The 22,974-nt window shown below is 32.1% G+C and overlaps 2 protein-coding genes across 4 annotated transcripts; both read right to left on the bottom strand.

Annotated features, from left to right (window-relative positions):
* Positions 1–2,904: 2,904 nt before the first annotated feature.
* LOC108482301 (uncharacterized) lies at positions 2,905–5,464 on the bottom strand. Its single transcript, XM_017785424.2, has 5 exons — positions 5,161–5,464; positions 4,831–5,019; positions 4,419–4,463; positions 3,921–4,064; positions 2,905–3,656 (listed from the first exon to the last, which is right to left on the bottom strand). The coding sequence occupies exons 1-5, from the start codon at positions 5,446–5,448 to the stop codon at positions 2,982–2,984; spliced, it is 1,341 nt and encodes a 446-aa protein (XP_017640913.1). The 5' UTR covers positions 5,449–5,464; the 3' UTR covers positions 2,905–2,981.
* A 2,592-nt stretch (positions 5,465–8,056) lies between these two features.
* On the bottom strand, positions 8,057–11,376 carry LOC108480807 (uncharacterized). Of its 3 annotated transcripts, none has more exons than XM_017783917.2 (7): positions 10,884–11,376; positions 10,686–10,774; positions 9,756–10,300; positions 9,415–9,651; positions 9,270–9,314; positions 9,122–9,169; positions 8,057–8,960 (listed from the first exon to the last, which is right to left on the bottom strand). In XM_017783917.2, the coding sequence occupies exons 3-7, from the start codon at positions 10,044–10,046 to the stop codon at positions 8,226–8,228; spliced, it is 1,356 nt and encodes a 451-aa protein (XP_017639406.1). In that variant the 5' UTR covers positions 10,047–10,300; positions 10,686–10,774; positions 10,884–11,376; the 3' UTR covers positions 8,057–8,225. The 3 variants fall into 3 exon arrangements, with proteins under 3 accessions (XP_017639406.1, XP_052886864.1, XP_017639408.1); XM_053030904.1 differs by having other exon boundaries at positions 9,756–10,079; XM_017783919.2 differs by having other exon boundaries at positions 9,756–10,079; positions 10,686–11,376.
* Between the last annotated feature and the right edge of the window lie 11,598 nt (positions 11,377–22,974).

Below are 22,974 nucleotides of genomic sequence, written 5' to 3'. Positions count from 1 at the left end.
ACCACAATTCTGAAGTAGAAAAATTTATTCTGATTAATTTTTGTAATTTATTGAGTGATTAGATGCATGTGTTAGAATATCGATAGAAAATTTCATGAATTGCATGTCTAATTTGCCTATTAGGACTTAATTGCAAAAGTTGATAAATATGAGTTTTAGATGTTAAAGGATTTAATTGAAGAGCATAATTGAAGTAGAGGTCCTTAAATGGTAATTATACCGTTAGGTTTTCTTGGACAAAAATGGACATACATGGTAGAAATAACCAAAGTTTTTAATGAATGGTATTTTAGTCATTTGGTAATTAAAAGATTAAAAAAAGGAAAAAGATGGAAAAATATGTCCATCTTCTTCATTAGGACGAAATTTCAAGGGTTCTCCATATCTAGGGTTTATTTCAAGCTTCCAAGCTCCATAGTAAGTGATTCCCAGCCCCGTTTTTAATGTTCTTTACGTTTTTGGAGTCCCGATAACTTGATTAGCTTATTCTAGCAATAATTTAACCTAGGGTTTATATTTGGAAAAATACCCATAGGTGAAATACGTTTATTTTGATATTTTATGGTATAATATGAAGCTTGAAATTATGTTAAACAACTTTTGCTAAACGATTTTACGTGAAAACGAGTAAAATGACATAATCGATAAAAATACCTAATGTTTATAACTACATGTTAGAGTGAGAATTTGATGTTTCCATAGAAGGGAAAAATGATCATAATTTCATAAAACATAAGAATTTTGGAAAAAAAATTTAATTTTCGAGCTTTGGGGCAAAAGTGTAAATATGCAAAAGTTTAGGGGTAAAATTGTAATTTTACAAAATTTAGAGTTAAGGACTATTTTGATAAATGTGAGTATTAAATCAGCTAAATATGTTATTTTAGACCAAGAAAGACGTGGAATCGACCTTGATCGGGAAAAGGAAAAAGTTCGGGATTAATAGATTTTTGTACACGAACAAGTATCAAGGTAAGTTCATGTAACTTAAATTATATTCTTAAATGCTTGAAATGTATGTTATTGATGTGAATATGATTTGAATGTTCATTGTATGAAAATTGATGAAACATTGATATATTTGATAAAAAGGGGAAGAAATCTCGGTTGAATGAAAGGAAATTTCGATGGATCTCTGAAAAGGAATTGACGGTAAAAAGGATCTAGCCCAGACGGGTGATCCTATCCTGATATAGCCCTCCGAAGAATATGTGTAAAATGGATTTAGCCGGACGGGTAATCCGAATTAGGGTCTCAATTTAGCTTGATGGTAATTCGGATCCAAGCTCATTAGAGTAATTATCATTACAGGATTTAGCTTTGGGTGGTAATCCCGACAATACTCTATGAGTTTATATTACAGGGGATTTAGCCTGGACTGGTAATCCCGTTGTAAGGATGAGGTTCGCGGGAGTGTGCTCTCTGAAATGGAAATGTGTGCACATGTATATGAATTGACGGACTCGGAAATTGTACACTAAAAGTGTACCTCTGAAAATCCATCGAAAATTCCAAGAAATTCAACGGGATAAATATGGAAAAATAATAAGGGAATGGAAATCATGGTATTGATGAATTTATCAATCATGGTATATATTATTGGTACATGGAAATTGTTGTACTAACTTGAATGTTGAGTTTGTGCATGTTAGGGTAATAATGCATTGAATGGATATAGGAATGTTTATTGTATTGTATTGAAAATATTAGGTAAGTATAATTCTTGTTATATGAGCTTACTAAGCACAAAGTGCTTACCCTGTTTTATTTTCCCCTGTTTTGTAGTGTTAAGAGCTCGGAGGTCGAATTTGGTCGGAGACACATCACACTATCAACCTCAGGATTTCGGTATATAAAGAAACTTTATTTTGGAAATAAATGGCTTGTATAAGCTAATAAAGTAAATGATTCTGTGAAATGAATGTAAGGTCAGCCATTAGTATGACTGACAAATCTTGGTTTTGGTATGTGATGAGGTTATCTTATAAATATGCATTAATCTATCTTGAAAATATGTTGAATTGGATTGGTTGATGTGGATTGGTCTCAGTTTAAAATTGCAGGGAAGGTTAAATATCTGTAAAGAGATTAAATTAAGTTTTCAAAAAAAAAATTAAAATTAATTCTTAAACTTCGAAAATGCCTCGTACATTGTTCTGGCAACGAATACGGGTAGGTGTGTTACAAAGAATTGATTCACTTGAAGATATGGTTGTGTTTCGTTGAAGGTCAAGCAATTTGAGATGAAGGAAACCAAAGAGGCATCATTTGAGTAGCGTGCTTAAGTGTACTACTTCTTATTGAGAAGATGAACTTTCGACTAAAGCATTTCATCTTTGGTACAGATTTGGTTGATTAAATTTCAATAAGAAGATGAAAATGCCAAAATTAATTAAATCCAGTAAGCAAAGATACAAATTCCTTAGCATGAAGCTTCCCTTTGGTGTATCTTTTTCTTCGAAATCATGCTTTTTTTTGGCTAAACCACAAGACCCCGCCAATAATGGCGGAAGGTTATAGAGTTACAGAGGAAGAGAGCCGAGAAGAAGAAGAAGAAGAGCAAAGACATGGTATTTCAATGGCAAAGAATTAGACCCCGACAAATTAGTCAAATAAGACTTTTTTTTACAGACTTTTTTTTTACAGTCTTCTTCTACTGCTGCTTCTTTTTCTTCTTCTCTGTTAAGGGTTTTTTTAGGTTTTTTTTTTTCAATTTCTGATGTGAACATCCTACATGGCAAGTTAACTGGCCACATCAGCCAGTTAACTTGCCACGTCAGCAGTTCTGTTAAAACACTAACGGAAACTATTAATCAGTGACAGTTTTGTCATTTTTTTATAATGTTGGTGATTGTTTTGTTATTTTTCAAAAGTTGAGTGACTGAAATAAAATCTAAGTGACTATTTTGTTAGCTACCTCAAAGTTAATTGACTGTTAGTATAATTTATCCTAAAAATTATGCTTATACAATCTATTTGGATTACATAAACAGACCTGAACTGACAGACTTGCCATTGAACTTGTCCATAGCATCCTTGTATACCTTGGACTGTTCGCACTCTTTAGCATGGTCTTGTTTCAAAGCATTCAAGGAAGCCTCTAAGTTCGATATATTTTCTTCCATCTCATCGACCCATTGGCAATGAATTTGGCCAACAAAAGCGGGAATAATCTTGTACTTCAAATGATCCATCGCAAATCCCACATCGAATTTTATCCCTAAAGCTGCCTTGATCGTGTCGCTCCACTTAAATATACAATTCTCAGTAACTTTGTGAAGTTGTAGATCATCCATTTCCTTAATTGTCGCACAAAAGAGAATATATATCGTCTCGTCCACGCATTGGGGCATAGTGCTGTTCTTCGAAACATCACCATACATGTTGGTGATATTCTCGACGGTGCTTTTCAGAGATTTTGGGAAACTATATTCTCCAACTGCTACGCGCTCGTCAATGTCTAAACCTGGGAAGTCTGAGTATGTAACTTTGCTCTTCCTCTTTTCGCCGATTCTTTTGAGAATTCTAGCCATAAGAGCACGAGAATTGTCTTGTTTTTCTGTAGGATTTGAACTGCTGGCAGTGCCTCCTCCATGACTGCTTGAGTATGTCCACGGTGGATCCTGAACGTCATTGCTGAATCGCGAACCATTGAGCTGGAATTAAGTGGGGAAAACGAAAGTCAGGGTTCTAGAATTAGAAGCGTAACCAATGCATGGTTTTGTTTGAGATGAAATTGAAGCTATCTTTTGTCTTGAGTTTAAACTTATCAGACCGAAGTATAGAGAAGAACTCAAAGAATGAGACATAGCAAAATGCAGGAAACAAAAACATACATTTGATTAACTAGTAGCAGTGTGGGTAGAAATGAATATGAGTACTTGATAACTAACTATTGTTAGGAAGCCTTGAAGAGCTACCTGCTGCTGGGCTGAACAATCTGAATGAAGATGCTGCTGGAAAGTTAACGGAGTCTGCTCATTCGATTGCTGGCAACTGGTTGACCCTTGTAGAAGTTGTACCTCGTCAACCAAACAGTCCCTTTGCATTCGTAACGCACTTATCTGCACTCAGTAATGCAAAATCAAAGCAAAGATAGACATGGAAACAAATATTTCTATGTTACTATGAAATAAGTACATATCCATACTCTTGTAACAAATATATTCACTGTTATTCATCAGGAAATCAAGGTCTAAAGCTTATATGGCTCATATTAAAAGCCAGTAGAACATGATCCAAATGAACTATATGTTAAACATATGTTTTCACACCATTATCTGAAAGATTTATATTCAATTCATCATGATAATCGATTTTATAAGATTAGTATTTTGGCCCAAACATGAGTTCGGATTACATGCAGATAAAGATACTATAAATGCCCTCAAAATTATTTAAAAATATATGGCCCATACCTCAGGGTCCTGATCAAACTCTTCTGAGTCTTCTCCATGGTGGCTCTACAAATTAAGATAATCAAGGAAATGATGAGCTGGAAGTTCCCTTTAGTAACCATCAATAACCATCAAAGAAGTTATAAATACATTAAGAAGTTGTGAGAAACTAGAGCATTAGGATGTTTTTCTTCAAGCCAGTCTTTTTAGTCCAAAATCATATTTTTACTGCAGCATGGCAAATGTAATTGAAGTAAAATCAGATAGAAGCAAAACTTCGATATATACTGGCCTAGTAATAGGTAAAGAAAAGTTGAGGGTTGAATACAATCATATGGAAATGACCAAAGATAAGAAAGAAAATCAATTCATCTGTCCCTAAAGTAACAAAAACTCGGTAAATATGATTGAGAGTTTGACTTTGAACACTAACTCTTGGGAAGCCTGCTGCAGGGGCCGAAAAACTTGGATGGTGAATTTGTTGGGCATCTAATTGTCCCATTTGTCCTGGGATTTGCGCATTTGGTTGCATCTTATTGATTACGTCAGATAACGATTGCTTCTCGGCAGCCAAAATGACATTTTTCCTTTTCAAGTTTTCATTCTCAGCATAAGTTTCTATCTGCAAAATCCAAGCAATGTTTAATGGTCACCTAGGTTCTTTCATTTGGATACTTTTAAATCCATTGCTTGTTGTGATTGATATGCACATCAGATCCCATAAAAAAAATGGCCGCATATCAGATTGAAGAGATTGATTTACCTTGTGTTGCTTTGTTTTCTCCCTATATTTCCGACATGATTCTATTCTTCTCTCTCGTTTTTCTTCCTCATTAGCTGCTTTGGGACGTCGAGTTCTTTTTTGTTGTGAATCTTGAGATGAGTATCCGTGATTCAATTGAGGTTGGCTTGTTGGTTGAGGATACACCAAGCTGTCACTCTGCACTGAGTTCGTTAGATCTGCTTGACTCTGACCTGGTACATTCGATCGAAATTGCCCAGTATGCTGAGAGTTCGAGTGATGAATCAGTCTGGTTCTGACGTGTTTCATTCAATTGAGGTTGACTTGTTGGTTGAGGATGCACCAAGCTGTCACTCGGCACTGAATTCGTTAGATCTGTTTGACTCTGACGTGCTACATTCGAATGAAATTGCCCAGTATGGTGAGAGTTCGAGTGATGAATCAGAGTCTGGTTCTGACGTGTTTCATTCAATTGAGGTTGGCTTGTTGGTTGAGGATGCACCAAGCTGTCACTCGGCACTGAGTTCGTTAGATCTGTTTGACCTGCTACATTCGATTGAAATTTCCCAGTATGGTGAGAGTTTGAGTGATGAATCAGAGTCTGGTTCTGACGTGTTTCATTCAATTGAGGTTGGCTTGTTGGTTGAGGATGCACCAAGCTGTCACTCGGCACAGAATTTGTTAGATCTGTTTGACTCTGACCTGCTACATTCGATTGAAATTGCCCAGTATGCTGAGAGTTTAACTGATGAATCAGAGTCTGGTTCTGACGTGTTTCATTCAATTGAGGTTGGCTTGTTGGTTGAGGATGTTCCCAAAAGGTATTATCCACTGAGTGCAACAGATCAGTTAGACGCTGACCTGCTAAATTCAATTGACATGGCTGACTATGCAGAGGGTCTGAGTGATGAATCAGACTCCAATTCTGATATGTTTCCTTCGATTGGGGTTGGCTTGTGTGATTAAAGCTCTGAATGTTACTCTGAACCTGATATCCTTGATTGAATGAGGCATGGCCTGTTGGCTGAAAGTTCATCCCTACAACACTTTGCAACAAAGGGGAGTAGGTCGATTGATAATTCTGGCTCTCATCAGCATGATTCGCCATGGATCCGTTGTTCATCTGTGAGGCTGGAAATGAACCGGAAGCTGCTGAGCCCTCCATGATTGCTGGATTTGGAAGCTCGCTTGGATGCATGTTTAACTGATGTTCACTGCAACAACAAAATTCTCTAAACAGTCAATCTTTTAAGATGTGAATCAACTATGAAGACAACGGAAAGTTGCCTTTTGATCTTTAAGGAAAGTCGTTGGCAAACATCGCCCTTCACCCTTCAATCGCACTGTGAGGAAAAAACCTATGGTTTTTAGCTTCAAAAAAAGTATTACTATATTATTATATTATTATTAGCTTTAAGAAAAGTATTACTACTATTATTATTATCATCATTTCATTTTCTTTCGTTGGCGAGATAGTCGCTCGTTATCGCCCGGTCGTTGACAGTGTTATTTAGCTCTCATCGTTTAACCATAAAGAAGACCTCCTACTAGCATCAGACAATTCATCACTTCTTTAGACCTAACAACGCCGATCTGGTCATCTCACATAGTCCCCTTAGATTGACTACAACAGTGGAAACATATATAAATCCATCAACTATGTCAGAGTTTATGAATTTTGTCCATAATTTAGATTTTTTTCATCACAAGATTCGTAATGATTTTAGGACTACACTGTGATGATCAGTGGCTTGAACTCTTCTTGCTCGCAAATGGATGACATCTTGTTTAGGTGGCTCTGGTGGTTTAGCATTTTACCTTAAAGCTATTTTTAGTGTTATTATAAATTTTGACAAATTCGTGAAGAAATTAATATTTGTTTACGTTGCGCATTTTCCTATACCTGTAATCACTTTTGTCTTAGGATTTCCACCTTTGGGTGTTTCTACTTGATTCAACAGGTCTTGATCTGTTTGAGATTCAGTGAGTCCACCATTTATTGAAGACATTTCAATCAGCTCCATCCATTGATCTTCTTGTTTCTGTAAAGCAAAAATGAACTGGACCCATCTGATGAATCACCCTCCATGTCTACCAGACGCATAATTTGCTCGATTTAGACCAATGATGTTTCTGAGTCTTGAAGCGGGATCTTTCCTTAAGATTATCGTTCGAAAATTGTCCAATCGCCCGATAAAATTCCAAGCTCACTCGATCGCCTGTCTGACTGACTTGTCTATTGTTTGACCAGGATCGTCTGTCTTGTTGCTTGATCACTGTTCATTTGTTTACACACTGTCTTAAAGTCGACAATTCGCTAGATAAGATGCAAGTTGTCTGGAAAGTGCAAAAGCATACGCTGTTTCATTAGTTTCTATCTGTGTTTCCCACGTTAAGAAATTATGAGTGCACAATCCCATTATACATATCTCTTAATGGATATCTTTGTTATTATTATTATTTAAAGATCATATATTTGAATCTTCAAAAACAAAATCACATATTTGAAGAATCATGTCCCCTATGTTTACAATTTGTATTTGAAAAAGTAATCAATGTATAGATGATACACCCAGGAGGAAATATTTAACATCATTTGCCTTCTACATTCATGTACGAGAGAAAAATCTACTATAAACATAGAAATTACAAAGATGTAAACAGCAGAGGTTTAAATGGTGGTACAGGATACTTTGGGTGGAAAAATCCTAAGAATGGCGAGTCTAATTTCAACAAATAACAATTACCGTACAGAAAGATTGTGTGAATCATTTGGAGGGGTAAGATATCAGGTAAAAAAATGGTAAGCTAGTTTCATGTGGTGGTACTTTGCTGTTGTGATTGTTAAGAATGGTATCTGTTAAAAATGGTAATATAGAACGAAAGCAATAAGAAAGAAAAATAAAATATGAAAACCTTTTCGGAAAAAAAACTACAGACAAAGGAGAAAAAATTAACTAATGTTGAAAATTGAATGATATAAGAGAAGTTTCGACTTGATTTTCAACTACATCTATTTAAAGGTTAAAAAATCTAATTCTAATCAATGTATCCTATACCACCAATATTTCTGTACAGTATCGATTTCAGCCATGCATAATTCTATCAGAAGACGACTGAGGAAATAAACCTGTGCTGATAGGTACTCCGATGAAATTATCTACAGCATCGATACTCATCTTGGACTCCTTGTATATCTCAGCGCGTTTCTTCTTCCAGTAATTCACCTCATCCTCTAATGTTGAGATCTTTGAATCAATGTCATTGAGCAATTTGCACCCTGATTGACCAAAGAAAGCACAGGCAACTTTCTTCAAATGCTCCATGGCAAATGCCACATTGAAACCAAGGCCTAAAGCATCCTTGATGACATCTCTCCACTTCACCATTATGTCCTCGGTAACTTGATCAAGCCGTAGATGTTCCATATCTCTGATCACGGCACAAAATAAAACATAGCTTGTTCCGGAAACACTGGGACTTATTAGACATGTTGCAGAAATGTCGCCATGAGCATTTTTTATTCTCTCAACAGTTGGAATGAGAGACGATGGGAAACTGAATCTCCCGAATCTTTTCTGCTCCCCCTCTAAGCCTCTGAAGTCCAAGGGGTCTACGTTGCTCGGAACTTCTGCATGAAGGTCTGTTAGGAACTTATGCAACTTGATCTTAGCCACTTTAGAAGGACACAAACCACTCTGAGAACTCTCTGGATGTTCAATAGTGGGCTCATTCAGAGCAATTCTTCCATTTTTAGTCATCTCATCGTCAGCGTCAGTACGCAATAAATGTAGTAACTCATCTAAACCAAAACCATCGAGCTGGGAAAAAAAACTATAGTATCAGTAAGTCAAAGTAATTATTGAATGACATGTAATTTAGGACAATCTATACTGCGCTAAAGGGTTTCTAGACAATAGTAACTTGTGAAGATATCACAAGTCAAATGTAGTTAAAGACATTGTTGAAAGAATTGCTATACCGCATCAACAGCTCCTGCATTGTGGCAGTTATCCGGACAACCGTTGTTCTGTAAATTAGAAGAAACAGGCAGGTAAATGAGATTGAAATCAATGTTCCCCTTCAAAGATTTTACAGTAATTAGTCAAGATTTATAGAATTGATCATACATTGTAAACATGGTCATCATTAGTAACCTCCATTTCATAGTGATCCTGCAAGTTAAGACAAAGGATATAATATTAGTGAGGAGTAATTGGTATGATCAATGTGGTTTTAATCAGTACAGGTATCTTAAGCCAACACAGTTGCTACCTGGACATGAACATTTTGATCAATCTGGCTAGCTGGGTGGGAAATATAACTGTGTCCCTGCATAACTTCCACTGGAAGTTGTCCCTTGCCTTGCAGTCCTCTGATCTGCTCTTCTAGTTGTGTGTTCTTATTAATCAACGATTCCTTTTCCTCTTTTAATTGTCTGTTCTCAGTACTCAACTCTCTGTTTTTGTCTTGCAAGTGTTGGTTCTGGGAAGTCATTTCGTCAAATTTAGCCTGCACAAATGAAAGCCAAAGTTAAATAACAGAAGAGTATTTCTTTTCATACTAATTCAGTACTTCAGTTTATAATTCTATCCCATCCCTAATCCCTCCATTACCTTTTTCTTTCGCCGATGCTTCTTATCAGCCTGCCTTTTGCGTGCTTTTCTCTCATCTTCACTCATTTTATCTTTAAGACATCCTGGTCTCGGCTGTTGCGAAGCTTCTCCTTGAAGAAACCTGTCTTGGGTTGCTTGAGAATGTGTCATTTGCTGCTGAGAATGAAACTGATAAGTACTGTTAGATTGATTATACATCGACGAACTGTCCATCCTTGAGGCTGAATAGGGACTGGTAGCTTCTGATGTAGTATCATCCATGTTCCCCGTATGAAAAATTCGGCTTTGCATTGGCCTATTGCTGTCGAGATTAAGTAATAATACCTGCAAAGAAACATCATAAGGAAATTCAACAAAATCCTGTTGCAGATCAAAAGATTGCTAATGATCACATCAGAACAAAGTCAAATTCTTGTGTTGTAGATGACCTAATCACAACCTGAAAACACTAAAAAAAAAAAAAAAAACTGAGAATGAACTTCCCATCAAGAACCCTCCGTGATCCATGGATGCAGAATTTGACATAAGCTCAGCAGATTGATGATCTGCAAACATAACATAATCTAGACACTTGAATGTGATACTTGAAAAAAAAAAAAAAAGCAAGACAATCGACAGAACAACATTTCCTGGCCTAATCTTATTAGCAGGAAACAGTGAAGATGAAAAATTTGTTAATCAAATGATTAATTTCCTAAACCAATCATTTGGATCAACAAATTTCCCATCCTCACTACTTTTCATACCTAAATGATTGACCTATTTAAAAGCTAAACAATCAAACTGGTGATGGTGATTCCAATGAAACAAATCAACCCCTAAAGTGGAGTATAAATCATTTCCACAAACAAAAGAATCAACCCAAAAAAAATTCTATTCTACAATAAGCAGTATCAATTATGAACTAAAACAAGATAAATCGATGCTTACCCACTTCAAGTATAGGAACAATGATTGATTCCCAGAATCTAGCTTTTGCTTTTTACCTCACTTTCCAAGTCGTTTTTTCCCCCAATTTTCTGAATGACATGTTAAGCAAAACAAAAATAAATGGGGAAAAAAATCCAAATAAAAAAAAAAGGAAATGAAATGAAATGAAAGAGTAGTAGCTAAGGTTTGCAGGTGAACCGTAGGATCAATGTCGTGCATATAAAAGATATAAGAGCCGCCCCCGCCCTTAGTAATCGGGCGATCATCGCACGGTATCGTTGGGTCGTTGACTGCTTGTCGTTTAGCTTTCATATGTCAATCTCTTTCACATATTGCATTTGCCTACCTTTTGGAAAGGTCAAAAATCCTTTAATGTATGAAAAACAAATAAATTAATGATTATGCTCCTGAATCCATTGTTATGGTAATTAATTCATTGTAATTCAGTGAAAAGTTAAAGGGCGTAAATGATTTTTAATACAAGAGTTTGAGTAGCTGGCCGAATCCAAGATGAATAACATCAAAACTAAAGTTAATAGTAGTTTTGCAATGAAGGGTGAGGGTTGTTTCGATGACAACGTAAGGCCATGATTTGGAATTTATGAAAGATCAAAACACATGCAGAAACAGCCACTGCCGTCTCTTACATGTGATACAAAGACAAGGGTATGTTTTGTGGTTCGTTTTCACAGCTGTTTTGTCATTTTAATGTTAGTTAAAAGGGATGGAAGTTAACCCCATCCAGAAAGAATCATACCAATTAAGAACTGCAAGCTGTTTGGTATAGTGACACGTGATTCAGATGTTACGATGGTCGGTTCATTTGGATTGGTGTTACATGATGAAATCCACAAGTTTGAACAAGTTGCAAATAGTTTATATATTTTTAATAATTTCCGAGTCTCTTTTAGATCAATTAAAAGTTTTATTTTTTTTTAATTTTTCATATAAGTCACCTATTTTGTTAGATAAGTTAGGAAAGAAGTTACTTCCATAATTAACTATTCTTAAAAATAGTTGAAGTTGTTTTTGATCTTTAATTTTTTCAGCAAATTCTTTTATTTTTACTATAATATGATTTTGTAGTTTAAGACCATCAGCAGATAAATTTAATCCTAAGAATTCTATTTCTGTTTTTTCTAATTCTATTTTCTTAGGGCTCAGAATAATTCCATGTTTTATGAATTCTTGAAAGATAATATTTAAATATTTTCTATATTTTTCTAGTGTTTCTGAAAATATTAAAATATCATCTAATAAACTACACAAAAATTTTTATATTTATTAAATATAGAATCCATCCATCTTTGGAAGATTTGAGGTGCATTACATAACCCGAATGGCATTACTCTCCATTGATAATAACCATTAGGTGCACTAAAAGCTGTTAATGGTTTAGATTCATCAGTTAGCATTATTTGCCAAAATCCTGATTTACAATCAAATTTACTAAAATATTTTGCTTGTTTAGCTTGATTAATCAAAACATCTTTTCTTGGTATAAAGTAAGTATCCATCAAAAATAGTATTTTGGTTTAGTCTTTTATAATTATTACCATCCTAACTTTTCCCCCTTTTTATTTCTGCATGATTTCTTATCATAAAAGCTGAACTTGAGTGTGGACTATTAGTTTTTTCTATTAATCCTTTTTCTAATAATTCATTGATTTGTATATCAAATTCATCTATATCTTGTTTAGTATAGATCATAGATTTAATTCTAATAATTTTATTAGGATTTTTAATTTTATTTCACAATATCTTGGACTATTTTGCCATAATTTTAATGGTTCTTCACTAAAATTATCTTCTAAAATTTTATGTTTTACAATTTTTAAGACGTTGGGAAGAATCAGAAGTAGGAAAAGTCCAAAAAGGACAACTAATTAATCAAATAGGTACTCCTAAAGATCTTTTAAAAGGATTAACAAATATTCTCAGAATAGAATTTTGTGGTTATTTTGATAAAAAAGATCAAGATAGTATAGCCAGTTATACTTTGTCAAAAATTAAATTATTCGATATTAGATATCTAGAAGAATTTTCTAAAACTTTCTTCATGAATATCAAAAGTTAAAAATGAAAATATAGAATTTTGGAAAAACCAATATTTTCATAAACTACCCCACCATGGGACGAGATATGTATAAAAAATATACGTCCTATTTAGATAAATATAGTAAAGAAACAGGCATAGCAAAAGAAAATATAGATTCTATAGGAAATATGATTAATTTTATGAAAGAAAGAATAACTTTATATTGTTTATAGACTAAAGTCGCTAAACAAGTAAAAAATAAATTAAGTTATAGTCCTTTGTACAAAAATTCTAGAAAATGAATGGGAATTTGGATGTAAAACAATACGTCCTAATACTTATAAAAAACATAGAAAGAAAAATAGAAAATATAAATTTATTAGATGGAAACTAGGAAATAAAAGATATACTGGTAATAATAAGAAAAGAAAAATTTGTTAGAAGAAAACTTCTAAAAATCTAAAAACAAATATGCAAATGTTTTATATGTGATGAAGAAGGTCATATAGCACCAAACTGTCCTAATAAAGGAAAAAGTGCTAAAAAAAATGATTAAAAGTCTTGAAGAACTAAATTTAGAAATTTATTATGAAGAGGAAATAAATCCTGAAGAAATATTATATGAGTTAATATCAGAAACAGATTCTGATTCAGATGAAGAGGAATATATATTTATGTTTAATGTAGGAAGTGGTTCTAAAAATGAATTAGAAGAAATTCCTAAGTCTGAACAACAAGATATAAAATTAGGAAATTTGATTGGAGAAGAAAAAGACTTTTCTGATGAAATGATAGAAAAAATAAATAAAAATCATATTTCTAAAGAAGAAATATATAAAATATCTAAGTTTAAAATATGGAGTCAAAGACACATAAAAAAAATTAGTAGCAACACAGTCGCTAAGGATACTAGAAGTGGATTAACAGAAATTCCATTATTTACTAAAGAAAAAATTAAGAGGATTAAAAAGAAATACCCTTAAGTTAGATATATACATTTAGGTATAATTATGATAATAATTAGAGCTTTATTTAAAAAAGGACATGATATACCTATCATAGCAGTTCTATTAGATAAAAGATTTGAAAACCCGATAAAAGCACCTATTGGTGGTATTCAGTCTAATTTGCACACTGGTGTAATAGGATTTAAAGTTAAACCAAACTATTTTATATCCATTACAGATCCTCTAATAGAAGAGTGTTTATGTTTAAGAATTCAGACAAAAAACTCTGAAATTAGTGATTTAGCAGACGATCTGGCAATAAGTTGGACTGCTATTAATGAATATACCAACACGGCAGAAGTAGAAATTAAAGAAATTAATAATAAAATAATTGAGTTATTTGAACCCAATAAATTTACTACAGAAATATTACTACATCTAAAAGATCTGTCAATACCAAAAGATTGGATGATTGATAGAATAAGTGGTGCTAGTATTTCAAAACCAGTAAGTACTAAAGAATATATGTCATCTGGAGATAGACTATATTTTAAAAATAATGCTATAACAAATACAAATGATAATTTAGTTTTACCCTCTAATTTTCAGATAGAGGAAGAAGAAGATAATATTAGAACAAATTCAACAACACCAATAGGTATTGTAACACCCCCTACCCTTATTCCGAGCCTAGAATAAGGTACGAGGCATTACCGAACTTAATATGATCAATCATGAAAAAAAATCAGCCATAAAATTTCTTCTAAATTAAAAACTTTCATACATATGTTTAACGTCCCTTATATGGGCCTACGGGGCCCAAAACATACATTCAGGGTGGTTCGAGACCAAACCGTAAACATATGAAACTTTTGCAACACTTATAAAATTTTCACACTTTGAAGAGTCACATGCTCGTGTTTTCAACCCGTGTAACTCTCTGTTTATAATTTCATCACCCTTGTCAGTAGTACGCTCGTGTTTTCAACCCATGTAACTCTCTGTTTATAATTTCATCACCCTTGTCAGTAGTACACTTCATATAAATAACAAAAAACGTGTATGGGCTTAATTCTCATTAAATTTCTCATATATATACACAATTTCACGTTATGTAATCATACAACATATATCAGCCATATCTCTGTAATCTAAATATATTTTCATAACAACTTATCTTGATTTCATACTATTTCATATTTAAGCTTAAATAACCAAAGTATTTGAAATATCATCTTTATGCAAATAGTACACATGAGGTATATAATTCTATAATCATGAATAAACACATTTATCAAACATTTTCCATATTCATATATCAATGTCTCATATCTCAAGATATCAATAACCGTCATTTTCATGAATTCCGAGTTCAATTTCATAATTACTTGTCTCGTGTTCAATTTATTCCATATCGGAATTTTATTCATTAAAACATTTGAATTATCAATACATATGGACAGTACATTCAAGATGAACAATTGTATAATCACAAATGAATTCATTTATCAACCAAGTTCTATACTCGTATCTTATCAACTCGTACTTCCTTGTATCACATAATTCCATGTAACACTTACCAAACTTTGTCAAATTAGTGAACGTCTTATGGAATTGAGTACTTCGTTTTCTCGATGCCATAGTTCAACTATGGCCCTACACATCTTCACATAATGATGCCATAGCCCAGCTATGGTCTTACACATATTCATATATCGATGCCATATTCCAGCTATGGTCTTACATGAATCACATATCTCACTGATGCCATATCCCAGATATGGTCATATTCAGTAGCATATATCACACCGATGCCATATCCCAGATATGGTCTTATACGGAAATCACTTGTCACTTGTCTCTTGTAGCCGAAGCTACCACTATTCACTGATCAGGTAGCCGGTGCTACCACTTTTCACTGATCAGGTAGCCGGAGCTATCACTTTTCACTGATCAGGTAGCCGGAGCTACCACTTTTCACTGATCAAGTAGCAGAAGCTACCACTTTTCACTGATCAGGTAGCCGAAGCTACCACTTTTCACTGTTCAGGTAGCATAAGCTACCACTTTTCACTGATCAGGTAGCTGAAGCTACCACTTTTCACTTGTCATTTGTCATTGATCAGATAAGTGTAGCCGAAGCTATCACTTATCACTTTCACTTTTCCTTGATTAGATAAGTGTAGCCGAAGCTATCACTTATCACTTGTTGCAATGGTCCAACCATGGTCTTTTCTTTCAATTCATCTTGTCACTGAATTGAAATGCTCAATTTGATCATTTATTCAATTTTCATGCTTTTACATTATTCACGATTTTATCATCAATACATATGAAATAACACATCATGAAATTCATAAAATTAACAAATAATCATTAAAATTTTAGCCATATAAACTCACAAGTTCAATTTTTGTATCATAACGATAATCATAATTTCATAATAAATATTCCAAATAAATCATTATATCATTTCTAATTCAACACTTATCGATTATAATCGGGCATGTGATCAATTTATACAAGAGTCATTCATATATATATGTATATTTTTCCTCCTCCTCCTCTTCATCCACATCCTTAGTATAAACAACACACTTGTAGGTAACATTATCCATAATTTTCACTATCTACTTATGTGAATATTCAAGTTGTCCATCTGTGTCATAGTTACTAAATTATTTTCATCTTGAGATACAGAACTCCAAATTAAGATCCATAAATTTTCTCAGAAACTAGACCCATATGTCTTCTTAACATAAAAATTTCATAATTTTTAGTTAGGCCAATTAATACAGTTTATTCATTGAAGTCTCCCCTGTTCTACTGTCTGATAGTTCCGACCCTTCTCCACTAAAAATTAATTATCTTCTCGTACAGGGTTCTAATGATATCCTAGTTTGTTTCTCTTGAAAATAGACTTATTCAAGATTCTAAACATATAAATTTAATCCCCTAATTATTTTTATCCAATTTTTTATGATTTTACAAAGTCAGAATAGGGGAACCAGAAATCATTCTGACCTTATCCCACAAAAGTTATTGTATCTCATGATTTATAATTCCATTGCTTACATAATTTCTTTTATAATAAACTAGACTCAATAAGCTTTAATTTCATATTTTATTCATCCTGTAATTCAATTTCTACAATTTTTGGTGAAATTTCAAAGTTGAACTGCTGCTGCTGCCCAAAACAGTTTTAGTACAAAATGTTGATTCCCATTTTACCCCAAATTTCTCAATTCATACAATTCAGTCCTTACTCAATTAACCCCTTAATTAAGATAATTTTCTCAATTAATACTTTTTATAGAAATTATAAGTTATTTCATAACTATTGAAATTCATAATTTTCATATAAAACTCTAACTTCAAACTATTTTACAATTAGGTCCTAAACATTCACTTTCTATTCAATTCTTTCAATAAAATCAGCATATAAACAATTTAAAGCTCTAATTCCATGCCAAATCATCATATACTTCCAGCACATATTCATAGAAACTTTCAATTTCTTTCATAGAATAAAAAACTAATGAATTCAACAAGTGGATGTAGTTGTAAAAGTCACAAAAACACAAAAATTTCACGGAGAAAGCAAGAATTAAACTTACATGAAGCTAGAGTATGAAAACCAGCTTGAACTCTCCTCCATGGCTGTTTTTCAGCTGATGAATATGAAGAGAAATGAAGAGAATTCTAGATATTCCAATTTAGTCCCATTTTTATTTAGCCAATTTTGGCAATTTTCCAATTTTGCCCTTATTTCACCCATTTCCTGATTTTTCTCAGCTATTGCTGCCCAAAATATCTCCTTTGGGCTTATTTGCACTTTAAGTCCTTCCTCATTTGACAATTGAGCTATTTAATTCTTTTAGCAACTTTTACACCCTTTTCAATTTAGTCCTTTTTATTTAATTAACCACCCAAAAGTCAAAATTTTCTGACTAAATTTTATTACGACCTCACCAGCACTCCATAAATATTTCTAAAAATATTTATGGCTCGATTTATGAAGTCGAGGTCTCGATACCTCATTCTGGACCCAATTTACCTAATTAATTCTTTTAAATCACCAAATTCACTAATTCAAAAATGCTTTTATATTCACATTTGACTCATAGGTATTAATTTATTAAATTTTCAACTCACCCGTTGGATTTAGTGATCTCAAATTTCTATTCCCGATACCACTGAAAATTAGGCTGTTAAAGGTATGAAAACAGTTCAAATACCTATTTTCCCAACTGAACCTAGTAGAAATTCTAGAAATACTAGAATGGAAGAAATACAATCTACTACTATTATTCAACAAATGAAAATGGGTAAAAAATGATATTATTACATTTTCAAATTTCCAACCTAGGAAATATTATACATATATAGAAATTACATTTCAATTTAGAGAATATAAAACATATTCTTTGCATGCCTTATTAGATACTGGAGCTACCACAAGTAGCTGTAGAGAAAACGCCATTCCTATAGAAAAATGGGAATTAATGAAAAACCCAATTAGAGCCATAGGAATAGATGGTAAAAAAACCATAATCCAATTTAAGGCTAGAAATATACCAATTTACATAAATAATGTAAGATTTGTAATTCCTAAAATATTGTGTTTTCTTGAAATGCATGGAGACATATTATTAGGAAATAATTTTATATATCATCATTTACCGTTTTCTATAGATAAAAATATAGTGATATTGTCAATGAAAAAACTTCGTAGAAATACCTTTAATAGTAAATCATAATTTTTATGTGATAAAAGATTTAGACCAATAAGAAAGGAATAAACTAAACAACTAGAAACAAATCATTGGTTGTTTAAAATTCTAGAAGATAATTTTAGTGAAGAACCATTAAAATTATGGCAAAATAGTCTAAGATATTGTGAAATAAAATTAAAAATCCTAATAAAACTATTAGAATTAAACCTATGATCTATACTAAACAAAATATAGATGAATTTGATATGCAAATCAAGGAATTATTAGAAAAATGATTAATAGAAAAAACTAATAGTCCACACTCAAGTCCAGTTTTTATGGTAAGAAACCATGTAGAAATAAAAAGGGGAAAAAGCTAGGATGGTAATTAATTATAAAAGACTAAATCAAAATACTATTTTTGATGGATACTTTATACCAAGGAAAGATGTATATTTTAGTAAATTTGATTGTAAATCAGGATTTTAGAAAATAATGCTAACTGATGAATCTAAGGGTGTGTTCTCCATTGCTTTCGGGATGGACTTTTTCTAAAAAAAGTGCTTTTCTCTTAAAAGCAATGAAGAACACATATCATTGGGGCAACTTTTTTAGCTTTTGGGATGAGCTTTTTTAGAGATGAAAAAGCAGTAAATTTTAGCTTTTTCAGGTAAAAAACACTTTTGGCTGTTATTTTACCTTTTTAACCTTACTTTTTGACTTAAAATGTGTTTGATGCTATTATTTTGTGTTCTCTTTCTTGGTTATTTAATATGAGTTTTACAAATGTGTTAAAAGCATTAATTAAAAATAAAAATATTTTTAAAATAATACAATTGTGTCAATATCTAATTACAAATATTTAATTATTATATTTAAATATTTAAATATAGTTTATATATTCTAATTAAATTTAATAAATAATTAATATTAATTACTTAGAAATATTTAAAATTAATATTATATATTAAAATATTAACAATAAGTTATAATAAATTATTTTTTATATATTTACTAAAATATCATAATATTAACTAATTTGAACATTATTTAAATACATATTTGTTACTTTATAATATCATGTCTAAAATGGACATTTTACTTTTCAAAAGCACTTTTTGACAGCAATATCAAACACTTAAATTTTTTCAAAGCACTTCTCAAAAGTACTTCTTAAAAGCACTTCTCCACAGCACTTTTTAAAAGTACTTTTCAAAAGCAATGAAGAATTGGCCCTAAGCCATTAACAGCTTTTAGTGCACCTAATGGTCATTATCAATGGAGAGTAATGCCATTCGGGTTATGTAATGCGCCTCAAATCTTCAAAGATGGATGGATTCTATATTTAATAAATATAAAAAATTTTGTGTAGTTTATATAGATGATATTTTAATATTTTCAGAAACACTAGAAAAACATAGAAAACATTTAAATATTATCTCTCAAGAATTCATAAAACATGGAATTATTCTGAGCCCTAAGAAAATAGAATTAGAAAAAACAAAAATAGAATTCTTAGGATTAAATTTATCTGCTGATGGTCTTAACCTACAAGATCATATTATAGTAAAAATAAAAGAATTTCCTGAAGAAATTAAAGATCAAAAACAACTTCAACAATTTTTAGGAATAGTTAATTATGGAAGAAACTTCTTTCCTAACTTATCTCAAAAAATAGATGACTTATATGAAAAATTAAAAAAGGATAAAACTTTTACAAAGAGAGAGTGTTTACAAAGAGAGAATACTCAAAGTAAAAGAAAAGATTTCTAAACTATTTTTCGATGCCCTGTTTAGGCTTCTTACATTGCTATTTATACTAGATTTTCTAAACTCTATTTAATTTTTTCTTCAATCCCCAACAGTGTTTCTGATAAGGATAAATTTTTTGTTGCTTCCACGTATATTGTCAGTTGTCCTATCATATTTTTGTTTGTACATGAATGCCTTGATTTTCAATTTACTGCCAACCTTGAAAGTCTTCTTGAATCTCCACGTGGTCGTTATTTTGTCTTTATCCTTCTTGGATATTGTCAAGGTTCCAAGTTTCTATCTCATCCAAGTGTAGAGATTCTGGTGACAGTCTTGGTGAATTCCAAGTCTCCCACGTGTTTCTGATTTCATCAATTATGTGTGATGGATAATCATCAATTTCTATATCAGTTATCTTTTTTAATAGCTCTAATGATTCTTCATCTTTATTTTTCTGGATATTTCCAGTGTCATCAGCCACTATCCTTCTTCCATCATCCAGAGTTTGTAAGTCTGATGTTGAAGTATATGACGAGCTGCTGTTACCAAATCAATCCTTGTTTGGGTCTGATAATAATTAAAATTATTATAACACTTGTCAATATTTTTTGTCAAATATTCTTTTTTTTCTTTGACAGATGATAACTTGGGGCTTCCAATCATTCTTTGAATAACCCATATTTGATATGGCTGAAATGATAAAATCTTTCTTTTTCATCAATACCAATAAGACTACTTATTTGTATATAGAAATAATAGTAAAAATCATCTTTTTTTACTATTTCTACAGTTAAACAATTTCTTACTAATAATAGTTTAGAAACCGTACCTAGAAGAATTGTAACGTCCCCCCTACCCGAGACCGTTGCCGGAGTCAAGCAGGAGACATTACAAAACTTATCTTAGCACTTAAACAGTTTTCGTAGTAAACTATCCATCTGCGTCACAGTCGCTAAAAAAAATCATATCTCGAGTTACGAAACTCGAAATCCAATTCCGTAAATTTTCCCTGAAACTAGACTCATATATCTACTTACTAATTTTTTTCTAGAATTTTTGGCCAGGCCAATTAGTACAGTTTATTATAAGAAGTCTCCCTGTTTCAGGGTTCAGCTACTCTGACCCTTGTGCACTACGAATCAAATTTCTTCCTGTACAGAAATCCAATGACTATTCCATTTCTTTCAATTAAAATAGACTCAATAAGGAATCCATACAAATAAAGTTTGAGTCCTAATTCTTAATACACAATTTATGGTGAATTTCTAAAGTCAGAATAGGGAATCCAGAAATTGTTCTAACCCTGTTTCACCAAAACGTAAATATCTCATAAAATACAACTCTTTTACCAATTTTGTTTCTTCCATATAAAAATAGATTCATTAAGCTTCAATTACATATTTTATTCATCATCTAATTCACTTTATACTATTTTTGGTATATTTTCAAAGTTGGACTACTGTTACTGTCCAAATCTGTTTTAGTATAAAATGTTGATAACTAAGTTTATAACATCTTCATTTCTTCTTTCTACAACATTTACCAACAATTCCTCTTATTACTCTTCACTAACATATCAAAACATACCATTCTTAAGGTTTTGGTAACATTTACAAAACATACCAAAATATCATTTAACAACTTAGATACTTTCAATATAACCAAAAGACATCCTAGGTACAATGCCATTTTCCAAAAGATAGAAACTTCACCAATTTGAGTTTGGGGATCGGCTTGTATCTTTGAGTCCTTATACTTTCGTACCTAGCTCTGCAGACGAAACAAACCGTCTGCTGAGAATACTCTCAGTGGTATTTCTATAAACAATAGCTTAATCAACTTTAAAACATGGTAATTCAAACACATTATTGCTATTATTCAATATCAATCAGATACTTTAATAACCTTTACTTTATTTACCCTTATTAACATAACTCGGACAACAGCGGATATACGGATCCAACCCACACTCCGGGATAAGCACATAGGGCTTCATCGGAATAAATCCGGAACTTTAACATTATAGTACACAAAGTACTTCATAGAAACAAATCCGGAACTTTAACAGTAGTCGACACATAGTGTCTCATCGACTCAATGTCGGAATATCCCAATACTTCCAATTCCTATGACATGTCAACTATATCCGACTAGCCCGACACTATTAATAGGGTATTCAAAATCACATTCATTTCAATATGGTAAAATACTTACCTCATTCACATTTTCATACAATATAAATATCAAATATAGCAATAACGATTAAGCTCGGTTTATAGAAATACAAACCACTATTTATCGAATTTAATCGATATCTTCGTTCACTTTCTCTTTTCCTTCTTTGATGACGTATCCGATTACTACGTTTGCTACTAACAATCATACAATTAAAATTCATCAATATACTAATTCATAAAACACATTTTCACTTTCTATCAAACTTTTACAAAAATTCCAATTTCGTCCTTTTTCCATTACTAATCTTTTTCTTTAACTTAAGCTTCATATTCTCTTTTAATCAACTCATTGACAATTTCTAACTCATAAAATTCATTATAAAACATAAATTTTGAGCTCTATTCAACTTAATCCCTATTTAAACCTAACTTAGAATTCTTTTAATAAATCACTCAATTTTCACTTCTAACTTCAATTCCTATCAATTTAACCCATAAAACCTCAATTTATTCAACTAAATCAATATCTAAAAATTTTCTATTTTCTTCATTTTAACCTCATACATGTAGAACTTTGAATTAGGCATCCATAAACATAAAAATCATAAGAAAATGAGCTAAAACAACTTACCAATTAAACTTTAGGGCCTTAATCCTCAA

The sequence above is a fragment of the Gossypium arboreum genome, chromosome 1 (genome assembly GCF_025698485.1).
Source record: "Gossypium arboreum isolate Shixiya-1 chromosome 1, ASM2569848v2, whole genome shotgun sequence".
Taxonomy (NCBI): Eukaryota; Viridiplantae; Streptophyta; class Magnoliopsida; order Malvales; family Malvaceae; genus Gossypium; species Gossypium arboreum.
This window is presented reverse-complemented; position numbering and strand designations above follow the sequence as displayed.